This window comes from Rhizophagus irregularis, chromosome 19 (genome assembly GCF_026210795.1).
Source record: "Rhizophagus irregularis chromosome 19, complete sequence".
NCBI classification, from domain to species: Eukaryota; Fungi; Glomeromycota; class Glomeromycetes; order Glomerales; family Glomeraceae; genus Rhizophagus; species Rhizophagus irregularis.
Genome location: NC_089447.1, coordinates 3,032,309 through 3,051,447, shown reverse-complemented (window position 1 = coordinate 3,051,447; position 19,139 = coordinate 3,032,309). Strand labels below are relative to the sequence as shown.

Here is a 19,139-nt window from a genome sequence, read left to right as displayed (position 1 = left end):
TAATGCGTATGATTTAGAATTTGTTACTATAGCTGATTCAATAGAAAGCAGATTACAATCCAGACGTCCAATTGTTGTTCGGCCAATCATTAATCAGTATGGACGTATCTGAATTGGTGCTAAAATTTTTGGATCAGCAAATATGCCTCGTTTTTATAAGAATTCATTTATTCTTGCAAAATTTGGTCAAGATAATAATGTAGCTGATGTGTTTCCTGGACAAGTGCAGTATTAACTTGAACATGAAGTCAATCTTCCAAGTGGTAAACAAACCCATAAATTAGCCTTTGTTAAATGGTATTTACCGGCACCTAACTATCAAAAAAGGTTTTATTGTCAGATTGAAAATGATATTAATATTTGTAATATAGAGCTTTGGAAAAATAGGTTTTATAAAATTGGCAGAGATAGTATTATACCAATTCATCATATTTATAGCCGATTTATACCTAGTAAATTTATAGTAAGTCAAAGGAATCCTGTTACATTCTGTAATTCCAATCAACAGGCATTTTCATTTATAATTTTTTATAATCACACTTTATTAATTATTAATTAATCGAACAATAAAAAAAATTATTTGAACCTTTTTATTTATTGAAAAATAACAATGTAAAAATTACTATTTTAAATAATCGGAATTTAAACGCGAATTTTTTTGTAATTTAGCTTTGGGATTCAAATAGGTAAGTCTTTTTTTCTTTTTTTTTTTTTTTTCACTTCTATTTTCCTTTCTTTTGTAACTTGTTCTTTTCTTTTTTAGGCGCAACTGTTTTCAGTTTTCATTTCAGCAGAAATTCAAGATGAGTCTTTTTCATTCAGTTATTTAGATTTATTTGCTGACTGCTTTAAGACAATATTAACCAGTTCTTTTTTTTCTTTTTTTATGGATGGATATTTCAGTTCTTCCTTTATTTTTTCACTTATTTTTTCCTTTTATTTATTTTCGTGTCCCTTTGTTTCATTATTTTTTTTTTTTGTTTATTTTCATTTTCCTTTGTTTCTTTTCATTTACCTGTTATTTTCTTTATCCCTTTTCATTTATTTTATTACTTTTCTTTATTCATTTTCATTTCCCTTCATCCTTTATTGTTTATCTATCTCTTTTTCGTCGTCTTTCATTTTTTATCATCTAATTTCGTTACATTTCACTTTTCATCATTACCTTTCATTGTATTTCGCTTTTTATCATCAATTTTTGCATTTTTCATCATCACTTTTCGTTATATTTCATTCTTAATAACTAATTTTTGTTGCATTTTGTTTTTTGTCATCAACTTTCATTTTATTTTGCTTTTCATCATCACCTTTTGTTGTATTTTGCTTTTTATCATCATCTTTCATTATATTTCATTTTTCATTATCACTTTTCGTTATATTTCGTTCTTAATAACTAATTTTTGATATATTTTATTTTTTATCATCACCTTTCGTTGCATTTTGTTTTTCGTCATCATTTTTCATTGCATTTCGTTTTTCTCATCACTTTCTTTTTAGTTCATCTCCATCTTTTTAATTTATGATCTTTTCTTCCCTTTATTCTCCCTTGATCTTTCACTTTATTCTTCCTTATTGCATTTTTTTTTGTTCTTTTTTTATGTATTATAACACCTTTGTATCAAAACATTATGTAATGTGATTTAATAAAGTCAAATTTTTATTGATTAATTAAATTCATAAAATCGAAAAAATTAGCCAATAAATAGAAATAGTCTTATTTTTAATATAATTACTATAAATATTTTATTATATTACTATTTAATAAATTGAAACTAATCGGTATACCTATTGAATTATATTTTATAAATCAGATTATATCCTGATTGATATCCGATTTGAAACTTTATCCAATTGATAACTATTTAATCTGATTGGAAAAATATATACCAATCGGGATGGTACCCGATTGATCGTCATTTTACCTGTGTTCATTATGTGTACTTGTCATTATTACATTTTTTCATAATTATATTTTTTCCACCTAAAGCAATAAAATGACGGCCTGGATCCCGTTCAATAATAACAAATGTCTCTCCCCTGAATTGTAATAATAGCGCTTAAAAGAAAATCTGATGTTTTGGAGAAACTGATCAATGTAATAATATTCATACCATCTTTGAAATACCCAATTTCATATTAGACATTATTACCAAAAACAGAAAACGAGTATGCGTAATGTTAAGCTAATGCTAATAGAGAAAATAAATCTACCGTTTATTCTTGATTTGAGTGCCCAATTTCCATTTTCATTCTAACATACGATACAAGAATACACGAGATGTATGACATGTAAATCCCTATCAGTATGACAGTCGATTTTTCCAAAACTCTGAAAGTGTATTACTTCGCATTACATTTCTTTTTTTTGAACTATATGAGAAAAAAAGAGGTCGAGATCTGTAAATCGGTAGATCAAGATGCTCAATTCCAATTCTTATCTCATTCTAACATTAGGGATGTCAGATTAATCCGCATAATGCTAAATCAAAGATTCGTAATATGTGTATTATGCCAGAACTTTCTGGAAAAAAAGTTGACGAATTAATTATTCATTGATCTATCCCTACGATCTAACCCCATAAATTTGCAAAAATATGACGGGACCTTGGACCTGGTTTCATTATTACAAAAATAGCATACCCGGGTCTCATAAAGACAATCCTCTTAGCTATTATTACGAAAATAGCACATCTGGATCTAAAAATAAAAACACTGCAGAAATAGCACAGGGCGTAGTTAAATCACAGGAGAAGTATAGAGATGACGTACTTACTGCACATGATATATTTTATTAATTCGGCAAGAATTTCTTTGATATCTTCTGCGCATTTCAGGTGATCAGTTCACATGACGAAGTTTTCGCCCTCTATACTTTTACAGATACTATTGGGGTTCCATGATTAAGAGGATCTTTGCATGTGATATGATAAGTTCGTTCTCCACAATATTCACCAGCACCCCATTCACCCCTTATATCTTTCCATAAACTTTCTTCTTTGTGATCTCCATTACATAGTAGGCAGAGTGTTGAACTATTAAGATCAAATCGCTCATCACATTCACTACTATTACTTAGATATAGAGAAGGAAACTGTTCTAGTACCAACCCAATAATATGTTTTCGTTTCTCTTTTGAATCATCAGGTAAAATAGAAATTGGAAGTCGGTATCTGTTAGATGATCCTACCTGAGGCACAGTTGATATACTCACAGCTACTGGACCGTTTCTAGAGGAATTATTTGAAGAATTATTAGAGACATGGGTTGAAGGAATAGGTGCAGTTGAAATGTTTACCTCAGATTTGGCATTCACAGTTGCATCACTAGTGATCATTTCTGAAATCACGTGAATGCGTGAATTTTTTTTATGCGGTGTTGTAAAATGATTTTTAATAGTATCGATTTGCATGTCAGTTAACTTTGAGAGTTTATTTGCACTATAGGATTTGATTCGCATAATCTTGTCTTCTCCAATTTCACTAAATAACATATATATAGGCTTAGTTAGCTGTATTTTTTGCGCAAGTTACATGAGAGATTTCTGAAAGATACTGTAGCATTTCATCATAAATCTGCCCACTTGCAAGTTCATAGGCTTTTTTATTCATAATAAGACCATTCTCCAGGATTTCAGGTAAATTCTCGCCATGTCTTTTTTCAAAATACCTTCTATAGCAATACCAGCTCATGATTTCATCTTGTTTGGCTCATATAGTGTTAATTTCAGCAAATTTTATTTTTTGAAATAGATAGGCTAATTTGATTGCAGGCGATTGATCAACAACAGGATTCTCCTCTACATTAACAATCTTAATACAATCTTCTTTCAAAAGTTCTATGAGCAATTCTTATATCAAAGACTGTATATCTTATACATGCTGCCCAAATTATTTTGGGATGCCATAATTATAATTTGGGATGCCATAATTCATTCGGTTTATATATAATTTACTATGTAAAGTGCCAAAATAATTTGGGATGCCATAATTGAATTTGGGATTTTACTTATAATTACGGCAGTCCAAAATAATTTGGGTGGTATGTATAGTATATCTATTTCAGGTACTTTTATTTTAGCATTTTGTTCTGATAAGATGGGGTTATTAGGGATAGGATGCGAACTTATGGATGATTCTGATGAAGAGATGTCAGAAGTACCAGATAAATCTAAGTCTCGAAGCTTTTTTTTCCTATTTCTTTGCCTGATTTCATTACTGACTTTTTTCTTGTATTCTCTGTCCAAGAAAGCATTCATCTCTCTATCCTCCAATGAAGCTTTTTTAAAAGAAATATCTGGTCCCAGAAGGGCCTCTTCAATAGAACACACATTCTGCAAATTAGTAATGTCTTGAGTTTGCTGTTTGATATCAGTGTCAGATATTAAATCATTCTCAATGGAACTGATTTCAAGGGGCAGGTGGTTTCTTCGAGAACGTGATTCTGGATCATTTTGTGAATTATTATGTAAAGTACTATTTTCTGGATAAGAAATAGGTTCTAAGGCTTCTTGTTCTTTTATAATAGGTGTTTCAATCATATCAGAATTATGATTCAAGGGTTTAGTATCCTGTGAAGCTTTTATCTGAGAAACAACATTTCTTTTTTCAGTTTTAGTAGTAGGACATTTTAGACAAATACTATAAACCATGCGTCTATCTGTAAGAATAGTAATATTTTTTTGTTGCAGATTTGTGAAAATAGGGTCGTGACATTTTGGGCATAAGAGCAATTCACGAATTCTTCCAGCTAAAATTTCTTATACAGAAGTGTCTACCACGTGGCGAGTTCTCTAGCATTTAATATAGTATATATAATATGATCCATTCCTTACGTTAGCGATGAATTTATTATATTTATGTTATGTTTAAGTAATAAAAAATTATGTGACTGCATGAAAAAATTTACGCTCTTTTGCCAAGAAAAATTTTTTATTCTTACATGCGAAAATAAATACAAATGTTCGGAACTATGCCCATGATACATGATATCTATGCTAATGTCTAATTCTACAGTCTAACTAATCACCTTACATTTACGTGACTTGGAAGTTCACCCTCCTTCTTTACGAAATATCTGTAAAATACATGATTATTAATTATAAGACACTAGGATTACAGGAAACCACAATAAGTAATTTGTGAAATAGTTAGACTTTTACACAATATATCCATCTAGTAATTGAGATAATTTGAGCTGTTCCTCCTCAAAAAGCTTTCTCTTCTTTTTTGTGTAGTGGTGGCTGATTGTAATGTTATATCGTCTTCAGAATTATTGGTTGATAGTTTCTGAATAAGGCGTTTTAATATAGGCGAGTTACCTTTTCCCAAAGAATTTTTGTTACACAATGATACTTTACATCACGAGGTAACGTGGACTATATATATATGACTGAATCAGTGATGATGAGTCACTGATAAGCTTTCTCAAACTTTCATAAACTATAAACTATGTATAAAATAGGGTCTGATGAATATGAGCAGGACAAACAACTTGCGTTAGCAAAGTGGTTTGCTGACGGATGCCCCTTCGAAGAAGACGAAGAGGTTCTAGGTAATAATGATCATTTCGCAGTTTAGACCTTTTCAATGCCTCAATAACTTGGAAGTTTCATTTGATACTGTTCCGATTTTATATTAAATTTTACTTAAATTTTTTTATCTACACTTAGAATTTAAGAAAGCTCAAGAAGCTCGTGAAGCTCGTGAACGTGAAAATGGCGCTAGCATTACTCACCCAGGATCAACAGGTATTTTTAGTAATGTTTTGCTTGATCTATAAAGTTGTTAAACTCACACAGTTTTTGTTAAGGAATCGGCAGAAGTGACTCTATCAGTAGCACAGGACATGTTGATGGAAACACATTTTACACGCAGAATTGGTCCACTTATATTTCCAGGAAAGCAAGCTCGCTTAATACTTCCGCTGGAAGAACCAAAGCCACCTACTTTTGTAAGGACAATAAATATCGTGGTAGAGATTTTAAACCAAACAAACTTTTCGGTCCAGTCGAGGTACTTAAGAGAGATGATAGGAGATCTAAACCAATTAAATCTATTGAACGAATTCATTGGCAGAAATAAGAGTGTCGTCATGAGAGTATTTAGTGGCCAAGCAACGCGTTTAAACCCTCCAGCTAACGTTCAGAACGTTATTCATAAAGAAGGATATATATATTGTTTAGTTCTATAAAATGATCAGTGGTTGATTTTAAGGCATCTCCAGGGAAGGTAGTTTCATGCTGTTGCATTCTTTAATGATCATTTATCATACATCAATTTTTTAGATGTTTATTTTAATAATAATACTACCTTTTAAAAAATCGCTTATTTTTGTATCCTCTTCATTTTATTCAACAATCAGTAAAATTTGCGAAATAGTAATAAAAAATGCAAAATAAATATTGTTATCTTCTGCAGAGTAGAAGGAAGTTTTTTATATTTTGAATTTTGATTGTGCGACTAAGCAGTTTATTTACAGCATTTACAAGTTAAACACTTATGGGGCAGTGATACCTTTATTTTTTGTCAGAGCGATGATCAAAAATATAATATTTATTCCACACTCCCACACTCATATTTTATGTAAAAAATAAATGCCCGAACTATGGGCAAAACTTTATTGATATTAATGTTTATAGAGTACAGATACAAAAAACCTTGTAATGTCTTCGTGTGTGATTTTCTGATTAATTAAAGGATAAATGTTGTGATATCATATAATATCATATGATTTGTGGTGCAGTAAGCGATCGAAATCTATTATACAATCAACATAAAATAATCTAGGAAAGGATAATTTATTTCTCTAATAATCGGTCACATATGACCGGCCTATGCTACGATCGTGAATTTGATTTTATTGCTTGAAGTGAAGCAAGTAAGACAATATTCTGTTCCATTCCTATACCATTCACCTTGTAATCCATAATTCCCATATTTTCCATTGCAAATAGGGCATGGCGAGTTCCATGGCTGAGGTAATGCAAAATTATAATTATCAATCCCTCTAAAACTATTTCGGAATTTCAAGTATGGGAAGTGCTTTAAGACGGATTTGATAATAAAAGTGATAGACCCTTCTTCTTCACATTGCTCGGAAAAAGATGATACTTTGTTTTCTGGCATTGAATTTATGACTTCCGATCCATGTACTTCTGAAAATTGCCATGGCTCATTGCCAGTTTCTTTTTTATATTTTTTGTATAATTTGAAATGAATCTTATCTGTCAAATACTTGGTAACCCAGTTAATTTGGCATGCCAATCCAGATAATCAGCGGTTAGTATTTTAACAGACTTGCTCATATTGCCTTTTTTTATAATCACAAATCAATTTAAATTATGTAATAGACTAATAGTTGACATAATTAGCCCTAAAAAATATCACACAATGAAGCGTAAGCAAATAGAATATATTATAAAATAAAGAGATTATGCACCTATCTCAATTTCACGCTGTTCACATTTAATAAAATAGGATCTGGCTTCATATTTACCTTCTATACCTTCCTCATCATCATGATCTAACTTGCATAATGGACATGAAGTCTTGTCTATAATTCCATAATAATCAACATTTTCACTACTAAATTCTCTATATAAATTTGGATATTGATCTAATATTTTGCTACAAAAATAGGATCGATCATAAGTTGGCTTAGATTGAGGTATTTTCGGAGGAATATATGTATTAGTCAGATTAATTTTTGAAGTTACATGACTCTGATCGTGAAGAATTTTCATGGTTTCATTGTGTAAACTTGTCACTGAATTCACATGATCTATCTAGTAGAAATCTTATCAGAAATTTTTATTGAAGTACAAAGTCTGATGACTTTTTCTCATAATCAAAAATCATTAAAAAAATATCAAAATTTCGAAAACTGACCAAAATTGAAATTTTGTGTAAGATAAAATTTTCATACCATACTTTTTTTAATAAAAAAAATATATATCATTTATGCAAATTTTTTTCACTCATGACCTTTCTATTTGGATTTTTAAAAAAAAATAATTATTAAAAAAGGTTATACAAATTGGAAATTCTCGTAAATAATCGTACAAAACATTCCCATGAAAGGCATTCAAAATTTTTATTAACGTTAGTAAAACTTGGGAACTAGAAAAAAATATGACGAAAAGATCTTTTCCAATTTTAAAAAATAAACTTTCCTTAATAAATAAGTCATGTGATTTTATTTCAAATGTGAAATTTTCTAATCTTTCTCATTGTCCTGCATTTTGATTTCTTTTACGGGAATTTTCATCCTTAGCTGAAGTACAACGTATTACTGGAATTAAAAGCTCTATATGGAAGGTTTGTAATGGACTTCAAGCTCACGTTAGATGTATAGGAGTACGTCAGTCAGCCCAGCCAATATCACATGAACGTGGAATGATAATGACGTAAAAGTTATGGAAAAGTCGCCCGGTTATAAAGGAAACGTATGGTTTTTTTTGTTTTCCCGTTTGCTCTGCGTTTCTCTTGTTCTCTGTACCTTGAACAATTTTATCAAATAATGAGTGTCACGACGGAAGGCTCAAAAGAAATCTTCGTTCAAGTTACTCGAGAGACCAGACAGACCTCTAAAATTAACCAAGTATTTAAGTGATGCTCAAGACTGTTTTAAAATAGCAAAGTATGGCTAATGACTACATACAATAGATCTGCACGAAAATTGACAAAATATTAGCGCAAAAACTAAATCAAACTCTTGTCAAGATTACCCTCCCTGAGCTAGTTAAATGTGATGTACATGTACGCCAGGTGATACTTGATAAATATGGCCCTGAAATAATTAATAACGACTTGTTCATCAAAGTAAGTTTATTTCAAGTTACATATCATTGATTTGAATCTGACCACTTTTTATTTTAGATTGACGGGGGCTATAAAGAAGATATTCAAGCCAATTTTCTGATTCAGGCAGAGTATATAATCCAAATTGGTTTGTAACACTTAATACATATTGTGTGATGGCGGGAAATGATTATAAACCAGATGTTGGTGTCTGGTTTCAAAGGCTAACTTACCAGCAATTGCATAACCCAATCGCTAATGCATGTCTGCCACCAAATGTGTATATTGAGGTAATTTATTAAATTCTTGCAGAAATTGCAAATGGCTTTGCTCATCAGATCTAAATACTTGATAGGTATTTTATAACCGTGACCCCAATCGTCAACGTGCATTTGATAAACTTCCTGTGATTCAGCAGAATTTTCCTGCGATAGAATTTGTTAGAATCGCATTGCCCGATAGTCAAGGTCCTTTCCGTCAGAATCCGAATCCTGGAGTTGCATCAGTTCCTTCAACTCCTGAAAATCCTCCAAATGTCAGAACAAATCGTGCACCATATTTTATTTACTGGAATGGTACCAATGCGACTTACTATAAATTTAATTGGAATGAACATTTGGTATTAGGATGTGGATGGACATTGGAATTAAATAATGTACTTGGTTCAATTTCTAGGCCATGATGGTGAATGAAGTTATTATGGTATGCATGAATATTTCCAAACATGATTATGAAAATTTAGAATAATTATAATTTTTCATAAATATTATTGTAGATGAATGAATAGATAGTAGATTATACATTGCAAGTTATACAAAATAAAAATTCTATACATATGCGTGCTTGTAAATTCTGCAGAATGAACGATCCCCGTCATTTAATATTACCATTTTATAACAGTTATAACGAACTTGCATTCTGACATTTCAAATGACGAAATGATGATTGACGAAAAAAATACCTATATTCGAATAATATTTTAGAGGATGTGATTCGCACAAATCGGAATCAGAATTACATCATCACATTGCAACTGCGCATTTTCAGGTCTATACTATGATCACGAACTTGAGTTTATTGCTTGAAGTGTTGCAGGTAAGACAATATTCCAACTTATCTTGAGAATAGAACTTCGCTAATTCAGGATCATAAGGGAGCTGATTCCCATTTTTGCAGTACCATGAGCCATGTAATCCATAATTCCCATGTTTTCCATTGCAAATAGGACATGTTGAGCTCATAATTATCAATCCCTCTGAAACTATTTCAGAATTTCAAGTATGGGAAGTGCTCTAAGATGGATTTGATAATTAATTCTGGATTGGATCTAGCTTCAAAAGTGATAGGCCCTTTTTCTTGACATTGCTCACCGAAGAAGGAAAAGATAAATCGGATACTTTATTTTCTGGCAAATTTATGACTTCCGATTCATGTACTTCTGATAGTTGCCATAGCTCAAGTCCCATTTCTCTTTTATATTATTTGTATAAGTTGGAACGGATCTTATCCGTCAAACTCTTGGTAAACCAGTTAATTTGGCATGCCAATCCAGATACTTGGGATTAATACTTTATTGGACTTGCTCATATTGCCTTTTATATGATTGCAAATCAATTTAAATTCCTTTTTTCTTATATAGACCTATTCATTTAAAAAAAGATTAAAAATTCACAGATAGATTATCATCTCAAAGAGTTACCCAGACTATTGTAAAGCAATGAGACTATGCAACTATCTCAATTTCGTGCTGTTTACATTTAATAAAATAGGATCCAGCCTTATATCTACCTTCTATACTTTCCTCATCATCATGATCTAAACTGCATAATAATGAGCAGGTCCTTTTGAGACCACATGATGTATCATTGATAATCCCATAATAATCAAAATTTTCACTACTAAATTCTTTATATAGATGGATATTGATCCAATATCTTGTTGCAAAAATATGTGCGGTTATAGATTAGACTAGTTTTACTTGTTTGAGATGTGGCTGATGAAATCGTTTCTGCTAAAGTCATATGATTCTGATCATTATCAATGGTAATGGTTTTATGAACCTGCTGATCATTCATATAATCTATAATATTTTGAATTTGGGTATTGGTTAATCTAGAAATATCACTCATGTTACAAGTGACTAACTTAATTCTATCTATCCCAACCTCTTTTTTTTCAAACAGCATAAGAATATTTTAGTTCTATGTATTTGGATTTGCAAATTATCCAGAGTGACATTAGGTAAATACTGTAACATATCTTTGTATATCATTGATCTTGCTGTCTTATCTTTAATCTTGCCATCAGCTGTAATATTTTTTACTTTTTTTTCAAACTCGAGAGAATAATGATATAAGCATAAGATTTCTTTTAGACCCATTCTCATAGCCTCATCAATCTAATAAGCTAATCTTTGCGTAAAGCCCTCAATTATGTTGTTTAAGATGGACTCATCATGTAGTTTAACTGATACCACTGAAGAAATAGGCTTAAAAAGTTCATGCTTTAAAATTTTCTCAGTGACTTGATTTCTATCAAGCGGTTGTGTAGCAATTGGCTCAGATATTTCATCAGATGGGCATCCTCGCTATTAGTACAAGTGATCATTTTTGTGGTTATCCTCAATGGATGATAGGTAGGGATGGTAAAGTCCTAGGTCCTGGACCTAAAGACTTGGTCCTAGGACCTGGTCTGCAGATCTTTAAGTCCAAATTTTGGACCAGAAGACGAGGATAGGGTCCTAAAAAGCCCTACCTAAGCATAAGGTTATAAGAGATCTATATGTTTAAATTATATATGTATAATTTGCTGTAAATTTGATTTTAAGTAATTATAAATTATAAAAAAAGTGCATTGCAATATTGCAATACAATTTTTATATTATTAAAATCATATAAAAAATGAGTTGCGATATTGCGATTCACATTTTTATATTAAATCATATAAAAAGGTGAATCGCGATACCGCAACTCACTTTTTTATATAAAATCAATATAAAAAAGTGAATCACGATACACAACTCACTTTTTCTATATAAAATCAATATAAAAAAGTGAATCCCAATATCGCAACTCACTTTTTTTATATTTAGTTATTACTAAATTCATAAAATCTATAAATAACTTAATCAGGACCAGGTCCAGAGATCAGGTTCAGAACTGGTCCTAACAGGATCTGATTCGCAGGTCCGTTTAATAGGACTTATAGGTCTCAGGACCAGGACCGGACCAGGACTGATCTAACCATCCCTAATGGACATTATCACCTATGCTAAGTAATAATTTCAAATCTTGATCGTTACCATTGGTAACAGTTTTTTTGTCACTTGATAATTTCGAATAGACTTGATTTTTAGCTGACTCACGTAGAAATTTCTTCTTATTGTATTGCTTTATTTCACTACTAATGATTTTCTTATGAGCCTCAAGTAAGAAACTATTCATATCTTTCTTTTCTAACGATTTGCTATTAAGGTATTTTACAGAGTTGACAGATACTGTCACCTCTGTTATCAGTTCTTGTTTATTATAGCAAACTTCTTCAGGAAAGGAATTATTTGTTTTCACATTCACCAATGGTTTCTCATAATACTTTACAACTGAATTAAAGTTAGATATACTATCGTTAGAAGGATTATCATTATACGACTGTTTTTCTATTGGTAAGGAAGCCTATTTTACTATCACAAGTCTGGTCTCAAGCTCCTTATTTTTTTGCTCCAGTTTCTCAACTCTAACATTACGTTTAGTATTTTCCTCTATAATCTGCTTTAAAAGTTCAGTTTTTTTGGCCTCAAGCTCGGCATTCTTAGCCTTAAGTTCAGCAATACGCTTTTTTAATACTTCAAACTCGAATGTCATAATTGATAAATTTTATACAAGTGAAATATTCAAAAGTTAGTTAGTATATATAAATATACATAGATACTATGACATTTTACCAAAAGAAATAGGTTATAAAGTCACCAGATTTTTAGGACCGTGCGATTTCAGAAAAATGCTAAGAAAAAATTTTATTAATACATGCGAAAAATAAATACAAATGGTTGGGACTTAGCCATGATACATGACTAGTAATAAATATAATTTCATCTTTTTATGATCACTAGATCTTAAGATATTTTAAAAATTCAAAAATTTTTAAAATTAATTTTAACCCTTATAGTTTAAGAGATAAACTTTTCTTTAACAGTTTTTTTAATATAATTTATTATTATATAAAATATGTAAATAAAATATAATAAATATTTATTATACAGTATATATCTTTTGTTATAATTAATTTATTAAGTATATAAATTTGGACTAGCTGAACTGGTTAGATTAGTTAAATTATTGAATTTGATGTACTTTTATATAAAGTAGCAAAATCTTCTGATATATTAAATAATATCAGAATTCTATAAAATTATTCATATTTTATAAAAAAATACATATACAATAAATAATAATAATTTAATTGATCTAAAATTTATATACACTTTATTTTATACAAAATTGTAACTAAATATATATATATATAAAAAAAGATATATAACAAATTATAAAAGAAAAAAAAATTACAAAGAAAAAAAAACTACAAAAAAATTGTTTACTAAATCATTATTACTTTGATTTAAATTTTATAAAGTTAAGTCAAATAATCTATTTTTAGTGTAAAAAAATCCATTAATGATTATTAATTAACTCAATCTAATAAATCTAAACTAAAGTAGAAGTATGTTTATAAAATTTAAACCTATTTAGTAATCTTTGAATTCTTTCACTATTACTATACCTGATTAATTCAAATTGAGCTTTATATTTTTTATGTTCCCTGATCATATTATTAATATATGATTGTTTTTCTTGTATCCAAATTAATCGTTTATTCTCAGCTTCAATATCATGATATTCAGATAATGTTTTTATTATATCTGATACTAAAAATAATTTTTGTTTTGATCTTGGAGGTGTTATGACTTGTTGTAAACAAGCCAATAATTCTCCTGATACTTTCCAATCATTCATAAGTGAATTTCGACTTTGATGAAATTTGTAGGCAATTTGTAAAGAAGATAAAAAAGATTTGTTTTAAAATCAACTCGTTTTTTAAAAAAGGAACAATAAAATTAATTTATTAAACTTACCTAATACATCTTTGTAATAAACAATCATGACAACAAAATATACGAAATTCCCAATGCATAGCTAACTTGTATCTACAACATTCACCACAAAATTGACAAGAATTCACAACCATTAATAAATAATTATATTGTTGTTCGGACATCTTTTCGGGTGGGTCAAAAGTTGGATGTAAAATATAACGAATCCTTGAAGTACGCCAAATATCTTGAGTTGTAGTTGATATTTTTGACCATAATAATGTACGATAACGTTTACATACTAATGAAAGTGAATAAAGATCTTTTGGATGAAGATAACTAAAAATCTCTATTAAAATTTCAAAAGGTAATGTTGAGGCCATTTTTGAATTAATTATTCTAAATATGAATTATAAAAAAAACAGCAAACAAATGATTAAAGCTTTGTGAAAAAAAAAATTGGGTTTATTTTGTTTATTTTTTATTTAACAGAGAAACGGAGAAAATAGTATCACGCCATCTATGATCTCCTGCCTAAGCCTTTTTCAATTTTTCTCGTTTTTAACGGTTTCACAAAAATTGCCATAACATCACGTGCCGTAAATAAAAAATCAATGAATCAATGACAATTATTATGGTATTATTGATATCATTTTCTTTTTGATTATCTCTGCGAGATTAAAAGGAACAATAGAATTATACGTTCACAAACGATCGAAATTCGAAATATACTTGGAATGTTTTTTTACAATGAAAGATATAATGATAAGACTAGTACTGTAGATCCGTGCGACATACAAGTAGTATACGATAGTCGCGATAGTCACATAGTCACGTGGATCTGATCAATGAATTGACGTGATAATCATGAAATAGATGAACGAATTTTATGTATAGTATCTCGAGCTAATTATTGATTTTTACCTGGTAATTATGGTTGCACATGGAACAATTCAGAACTCGTTGGGGTAAATCTTGTTCCATTGACCATTATTTTATTATGAAATATAAAATAAACGAATTTATGTACAGTACGTTTTAACATTTAATTTTTATTATAATTTCATCATTATCTACGTTTATCTATGAATTTATGTGCATAATTATGAATATCGTGACCGCTATGTATGTGACTTGTCCCATTATTATGAATTATTATGAAATAAATAAAATAAAATAAAATAAAATAAACGAATTTATGGACGTTTTAACGTTTTAACAAGTTTTAATTTCATTATTATCTACGTTTATTATGTAAAAATAAACGAATTTATGTACATTAATATACATTAATAGTAATAATTATTAGATATCATTCTAGTCGCTCTTCCGGGGCGACACTTGGGTTTCTCTTTCCGGATTCTACTCTCTTCTCTCTGAGTATATTGAATAAGAAGATCATTGACTTTAAATTGATCACCTATTTTCTCTTTAATCCATTCTTCTCTTTTCTCAACATTAATACTTTCATACTCTCTTTGAGTTTTTAAAACATCACTTTCTAAACAATACCTATCAACTCCATGCTCGTTGTAAAGGAAAATACAAGGTAAAGAATAAAATACGGAGCCCGAAATTCCTTTTTGTATTGCTGATTCAAAGCTAAAAAAAAAAAAATTATTTTTGTTAATAAAATTTATTTAATGTTTTGAAAGAAGAAAATATTTTTTTTCAAATACCTTATAACACGAGAATCTATACAATTTTTACAACTATACAGTTTAAAAGGCCAATAAATCCTTGAACCATCTTTTCGTTTATCTCCACAAATTTGACAAGCATCAACCAAATCAATAAGCCAAATACACTTTTGCTGGGACATAATCTCTTCAGAAGGAGGAGGAACTCCTTTATACTCAACAAAAGTTGACCATCTGATTCTTGAGTTACGCCAAATACGTTGTGTCATATTGGAATCAAATGACCACAAAAAATTTTTTAATTTCTTACATACTAAAGTTAGAGAAAATAGATCTTTAGGACATAAATATCCGCAAATTATTTCAAGAATCTCTGGTGGAATTTGAGTTAAGGTAAGCTTTGATTCATTAATATCAGTCAATTTATTCAAAATTTTTTTACAAAGGTTATCTTCCATATTTTTGAATCAATAATAGTGGTATGAAATTTTTACCTTTAAAAAAAGTTCTTCACCCAAGTTATATATATAGGTTAAAAAAAAAAAAGTTGTTTGATCATAGCAAAAAGGGCAACAAAGGACACCCCGAGATAAACATGAAATGTATGTAATGTATGTCATTGTGTTATTGTGTTAATTGTATTACGTTATAATTGACGATCAACAAATTTTTTGAATGGAACTGGTGCTAGTTGTGGATTACGTGGATTACGTATAACGTTACCTTATTGAATTTCCATGTTTTTGTTGTTTTGTAAAGAATATTAATTAAATAAAGAATTTTTAATTAAATATATTAATATGAATAGCCCGGAATCACGGGAATCACGGGAATTACGGAATTACGGAATTACGGGAATTACGGGAATCACTATAAATACTAGAAATACAGGAATTAATACCAGAAATACCAGGAATTATGAGGTTAAGGTTAGAAGATTAATAATGATTAATAATTACGTGTTACTTTCTATGTTACATTATTTTGTATCAAAGTTCTCATACTTTCAAAGCCTTTTGTTTTTGTTTCGGGTAAATCGTTAGAAAAATCTTAGTGAAATGATCGTTTATTGTTAATGTGATGAATTTCCTATACTAAAATGATAATGATTTTCGGAATAGAACTTTTAAGGTTTAATGCGTAAATTTCAACGTACCAGACCTATTAAGGTTAATTGATCGATCATAAACATTCCCATAATTTAAGTTCTGAAAATATAATCCATCTAAAAAAAATAATGAGTAAATCTTTTGTTCTTTTTTTATACTCCCTTAAAAAATCAATAAAAAATTAATGAACAATGGATTTCTCTACAATTCATTAGTTAATTTTTATTGTTGTCTTTATTAAGAAAAATTAAAAGAAGAGAAAAAAAATAAAAATGTAAAAAAATAAAGGCAATCGGCTTGTCCTATGTAAAGCAAACCCTTTTGTTTATTGTCGTACACAAAACCACATGAACAAGTTCTTTTCCGCAGTAACATTTAGTGGGATTTATAAAGTCATGTGAAGTATCGGAAGTTGTGGCTTACGGTTTATTTTTTAAGGAAAAAAAAAATTTTTTTTTTTTTCCTCCGTCTATTTCTGTATTGAAAGTTTGACGGGATTACATAAGAGCATATTGAATATTAGATCATTTTTTAAGTAACGAATAATAAAAATTTTTTATTTGAATCAATATAAATTAAATCAACTGAGAAATTTATTATAATAATATCTCTTTCCGTAATTTTCATAATACATATTATTTTTCATTTCCTCACCCTTCGTGTATCCCACTTACCAGTTAATAATATTCATCCTTTCATATGTCTTTAAACATGAACCACGGTGATAATGTTTCTGAAAATACTTCAATTATTTCTTCATCATTATGTAATGGATATGAAAATACTAAAAATAGTTTAGATAATAATAAAAGTTATTCCCTTTTAAAATATAATCAAATAACAACTGCTCAAAATGAATTGATTTCTATTCAAAGATCTTTAATTAGGGAATTATTAAAAGATTCAAAAGAATTTCAAGAAAAATTTGGTAATAATTATAATACTAAAAATAGTAATCAACATGAGGATTTGGAATGTGATGCTATGCATACCAATGTAGAAAGTATTCGTGATGAAATTTGTTTCGTAAAAAGTTTTAGAGATTTAGTTAAAGGTATGTAATATAAGATATATATAATTTATTTATTTTATTTTATTTTATTTTTTATAAACATTCATTTAATTATTATTATTTTTTTTTAAAAAAAAAAAGGATCAGATGGCAAGATCGATAATATAAAATTCGGAAATGTATTCTCTACCAAGAATAAAAAAAATGATTATACATTCGGTCAAATTGAGCAGAATAATGGATTCGTATATCCAGAAAATTCACAAAATCATTTCTCCCCTCCACAAAATCATTTCTCTCCTCCACAAATTAAAGAAAATGATAACATCATCAATTTGCCAAATTCACCGAATTTATATAAAGAAGTAACTAAAGGAGGAAGTTCTACGAAAGTCAATGGGGCTTCTTTCTCTAACGAATTTCCCAGAGTTAGAAATGATTTTGTTTCATCCGGACAAAATGGACAACATGGACAAAATGGATACTATGGACAAAATGGACAACATGGACTAAATGGAGTACATGGACAAAATGGAGTATATGGACAAAATGGACAACATAGACAAAATGGACAACATGAACAAAATGATAATTTGCAATCGACATCTACATCTGATTATCAAGGAAATTATAATGAAACGAATGAAATCAATGAAGATTTTTTTGGAGAATACAAAGGATTCAATTCAATTTACGTGGGTATCGGTAAAGAAAATATTGATGTGCATCAACTCAAACAATGTCTAGAGAATAAATTTGGACATGTTAGATTCATTAGAATTATTCGTAATAAGGTAAGAAAAAAAAACTTTTGTGCTTATATAAATACTTTGCGTTTGTATAATTCAATATTTTTTTTTTTCTTCTTAGAACTGCGCATTTGCAGAATTCGAGGAAAAAGAGTGTTTCTCGACTGCTATTGAATCAGGTTATGTAACTTTAAACGGATTAAATTTAAAGATCAATAAAACTTTTAGGAAAAAAAAAGAAAATTAAAAATTTTGTTGATGAACGGATGATTATAGTTGATGGGACGATAAATGTTAAACATTTCCTTACTTGTTTTTTTATATATTTTTAATAATTTTTATGAAACATTTCCTTGTCTTTCTTTTCCAGCAGGAGGGTTCAACTTGCCAAAGCATCCTGTCGCTCTGATATTTTTAATAATTTTTACGCTAGTAAAATCTCATTCCTTTGCGATAAGAAATTATACTGTATATTTTCGTTTTTTTTGACCTTGTACGCATTCCGATCGGAATTTTTTATTATAATATGTATTATTTTGAACTTTACAAGTCCAATTATATAATATTTTTTATTTTACAATTTTTTTTTTATTTATCATAACATAATAATTTTTTTATTCCATTCATTCCAACATATTGTAAAGGATCATTCAACATATTGTAAAGGATCAAAATAGTTCCAAGAAGATCCTAAAAAATAAGAAAAAAAAAAAAGAAAAACTAAAATCGACTAATTTAATTTCCC

General features: G+C 29.1%; 8 protein-coding genes across 8 annotated transcripts; 3 read left to right on the top strand and 5 right to left on the bottom strand.

Moving 5' to 3' along the window:
* Positions 1-2,866: 2,866 nt before the first annotated feature.
* Positions 2,867-4,648, bottom strand: OCT59_011222 (uncharacterized protein; the record flags this gene model as incomplete). The annotated part of the gene is made up of 3 exons (XM_066136362.1): positions 2,867-3,479; positions 3,553-3,697; positions 4,006-4,648. 3 exons carry the CDS (start codon positions 4,646-4,648, stop codon positions 2,867-2,869), a joined length of 1,401 nt encoding a protein of 466 aa, XP_066000989.1.
* Positions 4,649-5,447: 799 nt separating this feature from the next.
* On the top strand, positions 5,448-6,080 carry OCT59_011221 (uncharacterized protein; the record flags this gene model as incomplete). Its single annotated transcript, XM_066136361.1, has 3 exons — positions 5,448-5,550; positions 5,669-5,746; positions 5,809-6,080. The coding sequence occupies 3 exons, from the start codon at positions 5,448-5,450 to the stop codon at positions 6,078-6,080; spliced, it is 453 nt and encodes a 150-aa protein (XP_066000988.1).
* A 750-nt stretch (positions 6,081-6,830) lies between these two features.
* On the bottom strand, positions 6,831-7,741 carry OCT59_011220 (uncharacterized protein; the record flags this gene model as incomplete). Its single annotated transcript, XM_066136360.1, has 2 exons — positions 6,831-7,183; positions 7,495-7,741. The coding sequence occupies 2 exons, from the start codon at positions 7,739-7,741 to the stop codon at positions 6,831-6,833; spliced, it is 600 nt and encodes a 199-aa protein (XP_066000987.1).
* Positions 7,742-8,974: 1,233 nt separating this feature from the next.
* OCT59_011219 (uncharacterized protein) lies at positions 8,975-9,480 on the top strand (the record flags this gene model as incomplete). Its single annotated transcript, XM_066136359.1, has 2 exons — positions 8,975-9,088; positions 9,154-9,480. The coding sequence occupies 2 exons, from the start codon at positions 8,975-8,977 to the stop codon at positions 9,478-9,480; spliced, it is 441 nt and encodes a 146-aa protein (XP_066000986.1).
* A 1,041-nt stretch (positions 9,481-10,521) lies between these two features.
* On the bottom strand, positions 10,522-10,984 carry OCT59_011218 (uncharacterized protein; the record flags this gene model as incomplete). The annotated part of the gene is made up of 2 exons (XM_025324654.2): positions 10,522-10,703; positions 10,777-10,984. The coding sequence occupies 2 exons, from the start codon at positions 10,982-10,984 to the stop codon at positions 10,522-10,524; spliced, it is 390 nt and encodes a 129-aa protein (XP_025185109.2).
* Positions 10,985-13,421: 2,437 nt separating this feature from the next.
* OCT59_011217 (uncharacterized protein) lies at positions 13,422-14,398 on the bottom strand. The gene is made up of 2 exons (XM_025314484.2): positions 13,927-14,398; positions 13,422-13,820 (listed from the first exon to the last, which is right to left on the bottom strand). The coding sequence occupies exons 1-2, from the start codon at positions 14,265-14,267 to the stop codon at positions 13,499-13,501; spliced, it is 663 nt and encodes a 220-aa protein (XP_025185107.2). The 5' UTR covers positions 14,268-14,398; the 3' UTR covers positions 13,422-13,498.
* A 775-nt stretch (positions 14,399-15,173) lies between these two features.
* Positions 15,174-15,982, bottom strand: OCT59_011216 (uncharacterized protein; the record flags this gene model as incomplete). The annotated part of the gene is made up of 2 exons (XM_025324653.1): positions 15,174-15,486; positions 15,564-15,982. 2 exons carry the CDS (start codon positions 15,980-15,982, stop codon positions 15,174-15,176), a joined length of 732 nt encoding a protein of 243 aa, XP_025185106.1.
* A 792-nt stretch (positions 15,983-16,774) lies between these two features.
* OCT59_011215 (uncharacterized protein) lies at positions 16,775-19,088 on the top strand. Its single transcript, XM_025324652.2, has 3 exons — positions 16,775-17,687; positions 17,787-18,439; positions 18,516-19,088. Exons 1-3 carry the CDS (start codon positions 17,333-17,335, stop codon positions 18,639-18,641), a joined length of 1,134 nt encoding a protein of 377 aa, XP_025185105.2. The 5' UTR covers positions 16,775-17,332; the 3' UTR covers positions 18,642-19,088.
* The last annotated feature ends 51 nt before the right edge of the window (positions 19,089-19,139 follow it).